Below are 15595 nucleotides of genomic sequence, written 5' to 3' on the forward strand. Positions count from 1 at the left end.
AGTTTCAGAAATAAAACTGAAACTACCTGGGAAATTTTTCATCTAATCATTAGTGTGCACATATAAGCTTAAAATGTAAAAAAAACAAAAAAAAACAAAAAAAAACAAAACCTTGTTCTCTTAGCTGAGATAATGGCTTTCAGATTTAAATTACACACTGGAAAAAGTGAGAAAAATGGCCTGACATTCTTTTCTAGGCTCTTTATGCACAAATAATATAAATATTAATAAAAAAGTATCAAGTCCTTCTTTTCCATCCTTAAGCAGTGAGTTACTAAACCAAACTTCCTTTCTAGGATAAGATTATTGTACCACACGCTAACAACCAAAATATGTATTAGTGCTAATAAATAAATAGGCAATAACCTAAAATGCAGCACAGTATCTCCCTTACTCTTTCTCAACTCTAAATTGTTTTTGCCATCATCTAGTTTAGCCCATTCTGCCCATTATTAGCTTGTATGGACTACAATTGTCAATATTTTTTTGTCTGAGAATCTACATTTATCGATGAAGGCTGAGATCTTACTAAATTTACCTAGTGTTGGGTAAGAACAGTCAATTGTATTCTTTTTGATCAAATAAAGGCTCAATAGATTACACTCTCAAATGTGTCTTCCATGCATTTATTCTAACATTTATGAACTCCCACTTCAATACTCAAATTACAGACTTAGAAAAAATAATAGGTATGCCTAACAAAAGAGCATTAGTCAATAACATCTATTAAAGATTCTAAAAAGCTGACAATTGTTCACATAAAAATATCTGTGCAAAAATTTAATTCAAAAATTCCTACTAGTATTTATCATAAATTTAGAGGAAAATGTTAGCATATTGTCAGTTATCTCCAGTTCTGCTGTATACCTACTCAACTTTGACAAATATCTGGAAAAGTCTCAAATATATAAGAAAAAACTATAAAACCATGCTAAATTTACAATTGTGTTAATAACTCTTGAAAATATTGATTGTAAGATTTCCATTAAAATGAATACTCTGTTTACTTTGAAACAACAAAGCTAGCTGATCTGATCCTTCTGAACATGGATGCCCTTCTAGTTTTTCTAGCAAAATTGTTCAGTATAGTGCAAGAATGGATCAATTTACTGATCTACAAATAAAAAGGTATTTGCCATTGCCACTGTTTTTACTTGAAAATTCAACTTGAACTTGGAATTCAAATCACTTCAGTTTGTATTAAAAATTATTTCAATATTGCATGATTTTGTTGGTGCCTGAAGGCCTATTGGATACTATTTTCTTTGTATTTCTTTTGCTTTTTATTTCAAACATACTTTGGTATGTCGATGTTTATCAATCATAGCCTCTATTTACTACTCTCTTTATCCTCCCACAAAATTTGGATTCATATCTGGCACAAAACAGAGACTGACAGACTACTGAAGGATCATACTTGAAAACTGAAAGAGTTTTTGTATTAAGAAAAAAATCTCTTCCAAAGCAGCAGAGTTTTCTTAGTAAGGATATTAGTACTCCCATACAGTGAATAAATAAAATTTAAAGGATTTTTATGTATACAATTCTAGTCATAGCTGTTATGCTCCACATAAAATTAAACAAAGAGGCACCAAAATAGTTCTACAAAAGAGAAACTGCAGAAAACAAAGAAAAATTATTTGAGTTATTAAGTCTTACCTGACCAGTGCCCAGTGGTGGTACCTGATCTGTCAGTGCATGTCTCGCTTACAGGCCTAAAAACAGTTTCCCAGCCCCCAGTAGCATAGCGCCAATTCTGAGACTCCAAAATTAGTGTTCGCTGAGTGCCATAAGCAATCATGAAGCAGTAGACTACATGATGGAGTTGACAGCCGTAGCCACAGCCTTTGTTGATATTACACACAAGTTTCTTAGCTTTGCTGCAATCCTTGGGGTTCTGTAAGTATGGACGAAAAAGCAAAGTTGAGAAGATATACACAAAGGCATACTTTTTTGTGAAAATACTGACAAAATGTCATAAATCACACAAGTCATTCTGCTATAATGCATGTCATATTAAAATGAATGAGCAAGCTCAGCTCAATGAAAATTTTACGTGAATTCTTCACAGTGAACATGAACAACTATTGAACATACTTCACTAACCTAATGTAAAATAAAATACCTTCAAGATTTAAAATTACTTTCACATTTGTAAATCTGTCAGAATAAGCTAACATTTGGACTCAGGGCTCACATTTAATTAACATGATTCTCAGTGCTGGAATGCTCTTTCTTGATTTTTCCTTTGGCGTTTTTCCAAGTTTGTTAGTTCTCTTTCAATGAACATGACTTATCCAAAAAAAGAAAAATTTTGCCTGTTTGCATAATAAAACTTCCCAAACTTACTACATACCAAATACAGAATATAATACACATAGCTGAATAGACTGATAAAAAACAGTATTTTAATTTGAACGCACGCTCAATGCAATAATATTCTGTAATTCTACAATCCAACACATTATTCAACAAAGGAGGAAAATATGTTTAGGATGAGAATGCTAAGTATGCCAAAAGTTATAAAACATTAAAATATTTTTACGTATGTGAACAACACAACAACACAATCTACACAAGGTTTTGTTTCCATAAAATACAGTACTTTGCTGTACACATTCATACTTGCATGTCTCCAGACATCACTTGTGCATTGTCAAAAAGCTTTTTTATAAAATATCTCATATGAGTAGTTAGTTTCAGGTTAGGCTGAAACTTCCAAAGTCAAATGACGACCTTCTGGAAAACTGAGATCTCGCCTTTGGATGATCTTAAAGATAAACCAAATATTTTGAGTTCTAAAAATAGTTAGTAAAAATTTAAATTTGTGCATCATTTGTGTAGAAGAGGGTAGAATAGTTCAGATCTGAAAGAAAATAAACTGTGAAAGTTCAATATTTGAATGCCTCTTTTTTTTCATTTTAAGGAAAAAACATCTGGTTCAGAGTCTAACTAGYTTTGAAAAACAGTAAACCAAATAAAATTTCCAGTCCTAATTTTAGTTCCTTAGATCAGTACTCTTGCTGTCACAAATCTAATGGCTAACTTAGAGGCTAAATCTAATGGATAACTTTGAGACTATCATAAATCTACTTTCTACAGTCTTTCAGTAAGAGGAAGGGTTTTTTCAGTATTGCATGCAAGTTCCTAGAGAAAGAATTTCATGGCAAAACATCTCCTCCCTATCTAAATCTACAGACACATTTGCATCATGCAACAAAGTGCAATCATGACACGTGCAAGTAAAACCATTTTCCGCTGATAACTCTCATGGTGTAGAAAAGCCCTAAATTCTGCCATCATTTCTGTACAACAAAACTACCTACGAAATAAGAATCAGAGAACAGAGGTGCCACAAATCTCTAAAAGCACTTTCCCATAAGATTTATAAAGGACATTAGCATTACCTTAATTGTCTAGTGAAGTGAAAATGCAAGCTAATAGGCAATCACAGAATCACTGAGGTTGGAAGGGACCTCTGGAGATCAACTAGTCCAACCCCCCTGCTCAAGCAGGGTCACCTAGAGCACATTGCACAGGATTGCATCCAGGCGTGTTTTGAATATCTCCAGAGAAGGAGACTCCACAACCTCTCTGGGCAACCTGTTCCAGTGCTCTGTCACCCCAATGTTTCAGTAAGCCAAAAAGGTGAAAGACTTCATTGTATTTCAACTCATAAATTGAATATATTCATATAATCTGCTCAGATCTGCTAAACCCCATGCTTGATCTAACAAGCTTCAGTAACCACATGTACACATTATCTTGCTGGTGGTCCTGATGGTCTCGCATAGCAGAACACCAAAAAGTTCTATTATCTTCTATATACTAACTTTCTAACAGAGCAATGAGATTAATTTATTTTAATTTAGTCATTACAAGTACCAGATCAGTATATAAAATAGTAATATATTAAATAAAAATACTAAAGATTGATTTAATAAATAAAGAGAGTTATTCTATTCCCTGTGATTCTAAAGACAAGAAGAAATACATTTTCAGAAGGCTTTTGTCACCTCTATTGCAAATATACAGACAGAGCTGAAGAGGATAAGCCTCAACATTTATTCAAAGATTATTTTATTTAAAATATCATTGTAAAACATTCTTTTGTTATCCGGTCATTACTTGTACTTTTACTGAGAATGCACTTTTTTGTACGTAATGCCTAGAGTAGATAACAATATACATTGCTGTATTGTTATGTTGCTACTTTTTAACTGAAATATCTGGGCTAAGAAAAATTATAGGCAACCTCTTTCTGTCATTTAGAAAGTTGTCACAAATGGCAAGAGGGAACAGAGAAAGTCACATGCAAAGAGAGATGAAAATATTTATCATGCATTACTTTTTATCTGTTTTATTTTTGAAAGATACATCTAGGTGTTTTAAGGACTCCTTATAAAAATTCATACTTTATACAGAGTATCTCAGAAGACTTGTAATACCGTTGTGTGACATACTATAACTAGACCATAAACCTAAGATCTATTTTGGCCAGAAGTAAACCATTAGCAAAATGTATTTGTCAAAATATAGGACACACAAGTCTGTCACTAGGAATCAATTGGCTTAGGCTGGGTTTTATTTCATTTTTTAAAAGGGATATAATGACTTTGCAAGGTACTTTTGTTCAGACGTAAAAAATCTCGACTTCACAAATTTTTTTTGCAAAAATGGGTGCAAAAAGGAACATTAGAGATATTAGCAGGACCATAAAGCATGTTATTAAGACTGGTTTCCTCTCTTTTTCACACAGCAAAAATTCTTGCTGAAAGTAACTTTTTCATAACTATTTAGAAAGGGATAATCTCTGAAAGTTTTTAGAAAATATTGATAGTTAATGTTTTCTACAGTCCTTCTGTTACTTTCGAATGCCTGTTTCCTCTTGAAAATGAAAACATTTTAAAGACATACCAAACAGGAATGACTGGCCTTTAAATAAAATTATTTACAAGTTATTGCTAGTTACCTATGGTTCACCAAAGGAATGCTGACAATATAAATCTTCACAAACAACTAATAAGACTGAAGCAGATTCTATGCTATTGTGACTGACTGCTCCAACTATTTATGCCTTGTTAAATTTAACGTTAAACTTAATTCTGCAAGAGCAGCATAGTAATAGAGTCTTGTCTTCAAGTATCTCTTCTTTAGAAGAGAACAGACTGTCGTTTCTTACTCACTTCCCCAGGGTACTCAAGATTTTATAGACCTTTATGCATCATATCCCCTTCTCAGTTCTCTTATTCAGAGTGAAGTCTTGATCTACTTCGACTTTGTTCTCACAGATACCAGGTTCATATATTTCATCATCCACATCACTTTCCCCTTCAAGTTTTCTTGTTTTGTGATATCCTTCCTGACACTTAGGGACTAGAACTGTACACCATACGCTTGATGCAGTTGCACCAGGAATTTGTACAGCAGCCCACTGTTGTAACTTCCAATTTAATTGTTTGAATATTATTGAGTAATGAAATGGTGTTTTCATAGAATTATCTGTGGTAACTACAAGATCTTGTTACTCAATAGTATTAGTCAACTGCAGGTGTGTAGGTGCATTAAGGACTATCTTCCCCCATGTACATCTCTTGAAATTCAGTGCACATGACTGTAATCTACCATTTTATTATCCAGTCAGAGATAACATGACTGGAGTATGACCTAATATTTTGAAATTCTTCTGCAATTGTCTCACAACTGTTTAGCAGAAAGCTTGAAGAATTTAATATTGCTGGTATTAAAGCCAGATATGTTGAAATAAACAGCTTGGAACACAATAATTTTTATCTTATTTTTCTAGCTCTAATTTAAACCGAAAAGGAGAGAGACTAAAATTCTGGGGAGATTACTATAAACTGGTATTGTCTTGTAAAATGACTGAAAACCTGGAAAAAGTTTTGAGGGAAATTATAAAGTTATCAGTAGTAGATATTTTTCCCCTATACAAGCAGCAATATTTTAAATGGTATAGTCAGCAAGAACGTTGATAATGGACCATATTGCTAGTCACAGAATTCTTTATATTAAACAAGTGACTAAATAGGTCTAATGCTCTCTAACAAATCATTTCTACCATGAATTAATTTTCATTTCTTATTCCTACTGGCTGACCGAGTACTCTTGAGTAAAAGGAAAACGTACTCCACTAAGAAGTCAGTAAGCTGCTGAAGGATAATGAAACACCACAATATTTTCTCAATGTAATATCTGGCTCCAAAACTATAGTTCCTGGTATTTTAAATTCAGATTACTAGCATACAGCAATAGCAAGTGATAACTCAACACAAATCAAATAAAATCCAAATTGCTAGAAACATGATAATCTGAAATATATAAACATAGGCTACATCTATACTAGTAAATAAAATGTGCTCAAAATTTACTCTAACTGGCACAGAATAGCCTGCATCTATGCTATTAAAATCTCTTAACCTCTTAAAACAGGGTGGCCACATACAGTGCATTTATGAAAAGGTCCTTGCGCTAAGTCTCAAACAGTGCCAAAGAATTGTCTGGAAGAAAACCACCTGGCTTGAGTCAAAAGCACACCACGAACAGTTCTCACAGTTTAAGAGTATATTACATTTCAGTGACTGGGGACATATCCTGTCATTGTTTGGCTAGAATAAAAGCGGCATTAGGACAATTTCCAGGTCCCCATCTTCCACTTCTATGGTAGAGGTAGTGGTCTCTCAGTGCTCAAAGGACCCTTCTTCTTCAGGGGTGTTGGTTAGTATATTCACAGAGTCAGCAGGCTCAGAGTGGAGAGTTGTCAGAAGTGCTGCTTCGATGCTGCATAACCTTCCATTGCTTCCAAATGTGCGTGAATTGTCAAAACACACGACAAACTAGCAAAATTAAACACTGCTGCTTAACATACATTTTACTACAAGAGAAATGACTGTGTTGTTTTTTTAATAACAAAAAGTTTAGAGCAATGTCTTCTCATCCTATGAATGAGGAGAAATTAATCAGAGCCGAGTGGGCAGGCAGTCTGCTACAAATTACAAGGTAACCTGACACACCCGATATAATGTTCATTAACAAAAGGGCTCATTTTTATATTTTCAGTAAATATTTTATTGCTTAATACTACACAGACTGCTGGAGAACAGAGTTCTGCCCAAATTTTGTGGAAAATCCCAGTTTTTGATGTGAATGATGCCCAGGAAAGGTGCTTGTCACCCTAGTCATCACTAGTGTAATTCACACAGTCCTCTACTGCCCTTTCTTTGTTCTGTCACTTTTAATGGGTCCTTTTCCTACTAGCTCCACCTCCATCTGTGGGGAATAAAGCAGAYGACAGAAGAAATTTCTTCCAGCTGCTGGAAGAAAATTTTGTTCCTTCCCTGGTCAGAAATAGTACATATTTGATCTTTTACGCTATTACTAGCACGTGTGTGCAGTATGGAGAGAAAGGGAGCCTTTCTGCCTCTAACGTTAACTCCTCTAGCTCTCACCTACCCTGCTCCAGGAAACAAGCTTCCCTTTGAGTACATCCCAGCACACTGATGGACTAACTGCTCTGCGCTACTCAAGCAACTATTGACAACTTCTAGACAAAATTTTATATAGATATCAGCAGTGATCATACTTAGTAAAGCAGTTATTACCCTAATATCATACTTTTAGATACTGAATTACTAAGTAGTTACAGAAGATGACCCAATACATGTCTCAAGACATACTCAAAAGTTAAATCTTAATTACATTTTCTCATAATAATGTAACTGTAGAAAGTATTCAGTCCCTTTCTAAACCTTCTCACAATGTCAGAAAAATGGGCCTGTCGCCTGCTAACTATTTGCTCATTTATTCTTTTGTTTTATTTTAGGCCCTTTTTATTTTGCCAAAAGATCGACTTTAAATGCTTAGCCTCATCCATATGCCTAATTTTTTGTTTTGTTTTTGTTTTTAATCTTACAAGGAAGAAATCAAATCACTCATCCAGTGCTGTGTAATTAATTCAGCAATCTGCCAAAAATGGGAAAAGAACTGGAAAATATAGATGAGTTTATAATATCAAACAGTAAAGATTGTTCAATACACAGTGAAAGAAATTGTTTACAGAAAACCAAGAGACAAGTGCCAAGGAGATGTGCAACCAAAAAATAAATAAAAAATAATAATCCACAGACCACTCACAGAACAAAATGCTGAGTTATAGATATAATCACATTTAAATTTAAATCTACCAAAGAATTCCAGGTGGCAATTTAAAACTATTAAAATATATAGTCATGAAATAAAATGAAAGATACACATATGAAATTACAAACATTCTTGAGAATCCATTGCAAGTACGACAATCTCCCACTGAGTGTTTTTGGGGGGGACGGTGAGGAGGATTGGGCATGATACTCCAACTACAGTACCTGCCCCTCGGGCAAGAACAAGAGTTCTGGGGCTTTGTAACAAATTTTCAGTTCAGCTCAGACTTCTGAACCTGAAGTAGGCCAAATATAGAAGCCTTTCTTTGAAAAAAAAAAAAAAGTGTTTTTAAGAGAGCTTCATTATTTGTTAACTATTTAAAGGATATAATTTTCTAGCTACAAGCTTCATCTCAAGACAATTCAAGTAATTCTGGAAGTACCAGAACTAAAGAAAACAAGTTTCCTATAAGTTTTTAACTCATGGGTCCTTTCTGTGGGTATTCTTTGGTACCTAAAAAAGTGCAAATTTCAGTCTTCTCCAGCTGATGCACTGTTTCTTGCCTCTAACCTCCCCACTTACTTCCCTAGAAAAATCAGCATTAAAAAAGGTTAAACTGAAGATGTTTCATAACCTAAAATCTGCAGTGCAGCTGCAGTCCTATCTAGATAATCAAATAGCATTTGTGGTCAGGAACGCATGTCAGTTAAGCTTAAGGATATAGCCTTCTTCAACAATCTGTCTTGCTAGCATAAATCATGCCTTTACCATTTCAAGACAAGATTATTAAAATGTGCTATGCTTAGGTCTACATCTTAACTCTATTCAGAAACTAGAACAGGCACAGATGACATTTTACTTGTTGAGTAAGTGAATTATATATATTTGCAGGATTATATATATTTGCAGTAAATGCCAGAAAGCTTTCAAATAAAATTTGAGAATGCTGACTCTACCACAGAAGACTGCAGTGCTATAGGGTCCACCCATTAGATAAATTGTCTCTTCTCCCAGAACAGTGTCCTCAACCACACAGTGCTCAAGTCCTTCAGCCAGAGTCCCTCTCTTTGAATAAAACAGTATAAAGTGCTGATGGAGAATTTTCTAAGAGAATTTTTCCACTTTGGAATTTACTTTTGCCTTTGTTTCAAATTAGTTTGAATTTATCAATTCCTAGAGCAAACTACAACTGCTATTTGTTTCTTGACAGAAGTAGAACAACTGGGAAAAGGTATAATGCTTAGATTTGAATTACTGAAGGGTACAAGCTTATATTTTTCAAGATTGCCAGTTGTAAAGGGCACATCTCTTTGCATGTATGATGGCAAAGTGCCCAGAGCCTTTTTTTAGAATGAATGCTTTTATTAAAAATACACAGTTAACTTCAAAGGGAGAGAAAGAGAGAGAGGACTTAATATCTTTTTAAGGCAGAAAAATTTAAGTTAGGCATTAAATCATCACAAATACTAGAAAATCTGGAAACTTCATAATAACATATTTAAGCAACTTACTCTTTTTTTTTTTTTTTTTTTTTTTTTTGCATATCTAACACCATACACATCCTCATACAAACAGTATGACTGTGGCAAACCCAACTATTATAATTGATGATGATGATGCATACTGAGTAACCTTTTCCACCTGTTCTTTTTCTGAAAATCTGAGACAAAAATATTTTTCAGCTTCTGAAACACAGCACACTGAATCACAAACTTCCTTAAATAAACAAATAAAAGAAACTGCTGTCATTTACTCACTCTATCTCACTTTTAGAATATACAGTACCATAGGACCCTTGTACAACAATTTAAATACTGAATTTTTCCTGCACACTCTCTTCAATGGTTTGATGATGAACATTTCTGAAAATAAGGTCTTCTGCTTAAATATAAGCTCCTAGCTTTTTAAGCATTGCCTCTTACTAGAGGGAGCTAGCTAAACGTTGCCTCATTAAATCACATTTATGGTAATGCCATCCAAATGAAGCAGCAGTCATCACTATTCACAATCATTCAACTAAATGATTTCCCTAGATGTCCCAAAATAATGCAGCTGTCACTATTCAACATGTCCCAGTAAAACTATACTGCACTATTATTCTTCACCAAAAATAATTTTATTAATATGTTCCACATAGTTCTTGCTGGAATTGAATGTGTGTGGGAGGAAGGAGGTTGTTGCTTTGCCTTTGTATATGGTTTTATTAGCAACAGAGGTGCATATCTGTAGTTTCAGACCATGTATTGCTTTATGTTACATACTCCCAGTTAGCACTATACTTTTCAAAATCCTGAAATCCTCACACATGTATTTTTAAACATAATTACTGGAAAACAGGTCAACTTGTCTTCAAGATGTGTAGTCACAGACATATTCCAATTTGGGAGGATTACTTGCAACAGTCATTCAGGACAGGAGACATTTCAGTCTCTACAATAATCATAGAGGGGCTCCAAAAGCCTATGTGCAGCTCAGTGCACAGACACGTAGGCAAGAATTTGCACCCTTCTGTTTCTTTCAGACAGAGGAACAAGAAAACAAGGGAAAGAGATGACAGTAATTGTACATGTGAACGTCCCATCTCAAAGACTCATTAGAAACAACATTTCCTAGCTTTGAAGAGTAGGCTACGTTTCCACTCCAACTTTGGGTGATTCTAAGATGTGTTGCACTCATTCAGTTACCATGCCTCAGAGTCTGAGTTAGTTATATGAACAATGACAGCAGTATAGACCTGGAGGTAAATCATCATTCATAAACATATTTTGACACTAAACCATCCTCTCCTATTAAAATGATATTTTAAGTTTTTGCTACAGTGTAATTTCTCTGATTTTCATATAAAATTACTTCTGTCTTTTAATAAATAACCTTCAAAGAAACAAAGTAGGCATGGAGTAAGAGCCAAAGTATGATCAAAGATCAAATCCAGACTATAAAAGTAGTAAGAAACGGCAAGTACACACAGAAGTGGCCTCTAGTTGGCTCAGTAGGACTACTACTATCATACATCAAACATGGAAAAAATAGTAAAAGGTAAAGCAGTTGCATTAAATATCTAACAAATTACTTAAATTAGTCAAGTGTGGAGAAGATCATCATGAATTGCAGAAGAAACTAACCAAAGTAAACATGAACCAACTGACAAGTGGAATATTGTATTGATAACTAAATTTAAAATACATACAGTGGAAGAAAAAAGGTTCAAGATTCAAAATTTAGCTGAATTAAAAATCTTGGGCATCATTTTCAATAGCTCCATAATGACATGCATTCAAGGAAGACCTATTATTAGCTAAGCAAAACTTCAGGCAGGCTGCATTAAAAATAAGATAGAAAAAAACATATACGGGTGCTCTTCTAAAAATCAGTAGTTCATTGTCACCTGTCCACTAGTGGATGCCCATTTCTAATAGCCTAGTGAAGAATTAGTGCTCATGGAAAACACCAGGAATAATAAAATAAAGGTATTAGAAAAACTTGCACATGAAGAATGATTGAGAAGATTAGGTATGTTTACCCTGAAAAAAGAGAAGAATAAAAAGAAACACAGCAAGTATATGAAAGAAAGAACAGTTTAGTGAGAGAAGGCTCACTGCACATTTCTATTTCGCATTTTAGTATAACTTTAACTGAGCATCTACAGCTGAAATGCTTCAAATTCTAAACTGACAGACAGATATAGAACAAACAGGATAATAATATTTATTCATAAAATATCCAATTAACTTTTGAAATGTATTGCTGCTGTTAAAGCCAAGAATTTAGTGATATTTTTGAGGAACTGAACAGTTACATTGCTAAAAAAAAGTCAATATTTACCAAAGCTAGAGCTAGTTTTTGGAAAACATGTATCATCATTCCTTGATTTAAGCCTCAAAGACAAGGAAGCACATGCCCCTTCTGTATAGTTTCTAGATCCTTCCATATGAAACAACTGGATAATGTATTCAATGAAAATTGGATGTGATGCACAGTGGCAATACAACTTTCCTAATATCCATCACCTAGCAGTCACTCTCAGTTACTTCACTGTTGGTATACTGGTTTCTTTTTTAATATTGTTTTTACATTTTTATTAAATGAGAATAAATGACCTCTAGAGATTGGAAAGGCCTTTGTCATATACAATACGTATCTAAATAAATTTTGGGAGAAGCTAACTGGGTTCCCAGCTCCTTTCTCAATAAGTAAATTTATTTCACTTTCACTAGAAACAATGTAAGTGTTTGTTTAAAGCTTCAGGTTGGGGCTTTCATTCTCTAAGGCTTCCATTACTTTTGTTATTCATTTTATGTACACAGAAATCTCAATCTTGAATTAAGGCCCCAAACACTGTAAAACACAAAACAGAAAGATGAACACTGTCCTGATGTTTAGATAAGAAAGACAACAAATGGATACTGTAGAGAAAGAGAAATACAAGGTACAGAAAGATCATATTTATCAGCATGAAAAGTAGTTAGTAGTTACAGTGTACCATTGCTAAACAGTCACATCAAAAATGGAGGAATGAGGAACAGTTTGGAAGAAGGAGTTGAAGGAAGACAACAAAGTGATACCTCCTGTGTTATTTACACAGTTTTTTCCACAAGGATTTTTTTTTTTTTATTTTACAAACAGAGAAGGAGGTTCCAAAGTTTGAACATTAAATGTGAAATGATGAAAATCTGGCCAAAAGATTTAGCTGTTTAAATAGAGAGAAAAAGTGAGACAGTAGGGATGCTATACAGAAAGGAGCAGTGAGGTGCACACATGTGAGAAAGAACAAGCTGGATACAAATACAACAGATTGCATCAAATATCTTTTTGATCACTATATAAATAGCAGCATGCATTCATGTATGAATGCAAGTCCCAAAATGTTCAGATCAAGTTTTGTTTTAAATTTTACACACACATGCACACAGCTTTATAAATATAAAGGATTTATGCACTCACACATATGCACACATGTGAAATCTCACACACTGGTTGAAACACTCCAGGACTGGATAACTTACTATACAAACGTCAATCTTGCATACTCATATTTTTCAAAAGGACTTTCATATATTCAGCATCATATGTATGAATGTATGCATTTTGAGAGTCTAAAGAATCAAAAATACAAAACAGAGATTTGTCTATCTTCTAAAAATACAGGACCCAAACTGCAAAGTACAGTCTAACAGAAACCATGAATCCAGAAAAAAAGTAAAATAAAATAATAATATAAAAAAGAGATATTTTTACCTGGTTACAATTAAAACTGAATAGTTATTTTTTATTATCCTCTCTTCCTTGAAATATTATTGTTCCATATACACATAAAATCATATTTGAAATGAACTTCCTTATTTCTTTTGCATGCAATTCATTTATCTATAAATATTCACTTAAAACTGTCATTTAATTATTCTATTACAAGGGCATAGTTTAGCGCTATAGCAATTTTTTTTAATGCTTCTTTTTATTTAAAAGCTCTTCTAAACCCTTCTTACCTGAAGGTAAGTTATTCTCCTCTGTACCAGATCAGTTAGATCTTTGGACTCTTTTTCTCGCCAATCTCCTGCTCCATCTGTTTGACTGAGGTAGTACAAGTCAGTCATTATTGACCTACAAACAACAATGGGAAACAGTCTTAATACTACTAAATTGGGGGGTTAGAAGAAAGAAAAATGAAACAGACATTTCCATTACACTGATCCACTTAAAAAATTCTGTTTAATTTATGTCAGTAGTGGATAGACATAAATTAAACAGAAGTCACAGGGACATCCTCACTGCACTAACCTGAATGTTAATACATCTCAGCATCAGTACAGCGTAACAGTTTCTTCATGTCATCTCCTACCCCACAATCCATACAACAGCCAAGAAAGACTCTGTCCTCCATTTACCGTATGTTCCCTACTCATAAGTAATTATAGTGTTAAACAAGAGATGGGTTAGGAAAACTAAAAAAAGAGAACTATTTGCATGCTAAACCTGTGATCCAATGGCCCAAGGAGAGAGGAAGTCTAACAGTGATTCCCACAGTAGCTTCTATTATAATGCAATATTACTTGGCCTCCTATGATCATCTTACTATACCTGTATAGAATATAATATTACACTGTTCCTTATATTTTTATTAGTGAAAGTTAACTATATTTTAATATAACTATAACTATATTTAACTATATATTAATATAAAATATTAAACTGTATCTTCTACAGCATATGGCTCCTTTTGACTCCAGGCAAAGGTAAGCGTTCTGCCTGCTCAGGAAGACTGCATATTACTAAYACACAAATACTAAATAAATTTAAAAAAAAAAACATACTGAGAAAGACCCTTGGCCATATTACAAGTCTAGACTACAGACTGGATTTTGAGGACCTATCAGCTGTTAAACTGAGGTTATCTAATACACTAGGGATCCTCTCCTTAGGATGATCACAGCTCAGTGGCCAAATCAGAGAATAAAGGAATCTTCATCATGAGAAAAAAAACTGGTATATGATATTTATGCCCTGGGACTAGCCAGGAATTTTGTGAAAATCATTAGCATAGCCCCAAAAGCATCCCTCAAAAAAAAAAAAAAAAAAAAAAAAAGATTTTTGATATCTGTGGCTTTTGGCAGGAAATAGAAAACCAGAGGCAAAACATTGTCTTTACTACAAGTAATAGGTAGCCCAATTTGGAACTAATAATTCCAGAGTTGATTTTATAAGCCTGAGAATACTTAAGGTTGATAAAAGTTTCTCCATGATGCTAAAGTTAGTATAAGTGTTTCAAACTTATAAACACTTCTTTCACCTGAATTTCAGATGTGATTTACTGCCTGAAACTCTTGATGAGCCACCAATTTGAACACTAGGAAGAGAGATGCAACAGAATGAAGGCAGAGAAATTTGGGAGGTGACAAAAACAGAACGTGAAGAAAGGCAAGTCTATTTCCCAGCAACCCTTGAAACGGGCTTGACAGTGGAGCAGTACAAGACCTCTTTGCTGGCAGTGTACTGGAAGCACAAAGCTAGTTAGCTAAGGCTGTCCCTTGTAAATTAGCTTACCAACCGACATAGCTCTATTGGGTAACTACTTCCAATGACAGAACATGTAACTAATGAATATTGAGCTAAGTCAAATGGGGATAGAGCTGTCTTTATCAGCAGAGCTATCAGATAACTCTCCTTTTCTCACTAATAACTGGATTTATGGATCTGTGTCCTTCCATTCTCCTACAATTTTTCTGTTTTCCAGATGCATACTTCTACACAGGATGAACAGTGACACTGACTAATTATATCATCTACTGTTGTTTTATTAAACGTTAAACCCAAATCTTTCAGCAGCAGCAATGTTCATCTGATATCAATCAGTAGTGTCATATTTACATTCTGTTCTCATACTACATGAACTGGATTTTCTTTTATCACGTTTAGCTTTTAGGTTGAAATACCCTGCTCTGGC

The 15595-nt window shown here is 34.0% G+C and overlaps 1 protein-coding gene across 1 annotated transcript in view; it reads right to left on the bottom strand.

Moving 5' to 3' along the window:
* Positions 1 to 13751, bottom strand: part of FUT8 (fucosyltransferase 8) — a 50687-nt gene extending 36936 nt beyond the window's left edge. The window contains exons 1-2 of the mRNA XM_026063687.1: positions 13641 to 13751; positions 1660 to 1897 (exon numbers count right to left, since the gene is read on the bottom strand). Of these exons, the coding sequence (XP_025919472.1) occupies positions 1660 to 1897; positions 13641 to 13748 (346 nt within the window). The 5' untranslated portion in view covers positions 13749 to 13751. The remainder of the gene's footprint in view (positions 1 to 1659; positions 1898 to 13640) is intronic.
* Positions 13752 to 15595: the final 1844 nt, after the last annotated feature.

The sequence above is a fragment of the Apteryx rowi genome, unplaced genomic scaffold (assembly GCF_003343035.1).
Source record: "Apteryx rowi isolate R43461 unplaced genomic scaffold, aptRow1 scaffold_1005, whole genome shotgun sequence".
Taxonomy (NCBI): Eukaryota; Metazoa; Chordata; class Aves; order Apterygiformes; family Apterygidae; genus Apteryx; species Apteryx rowi.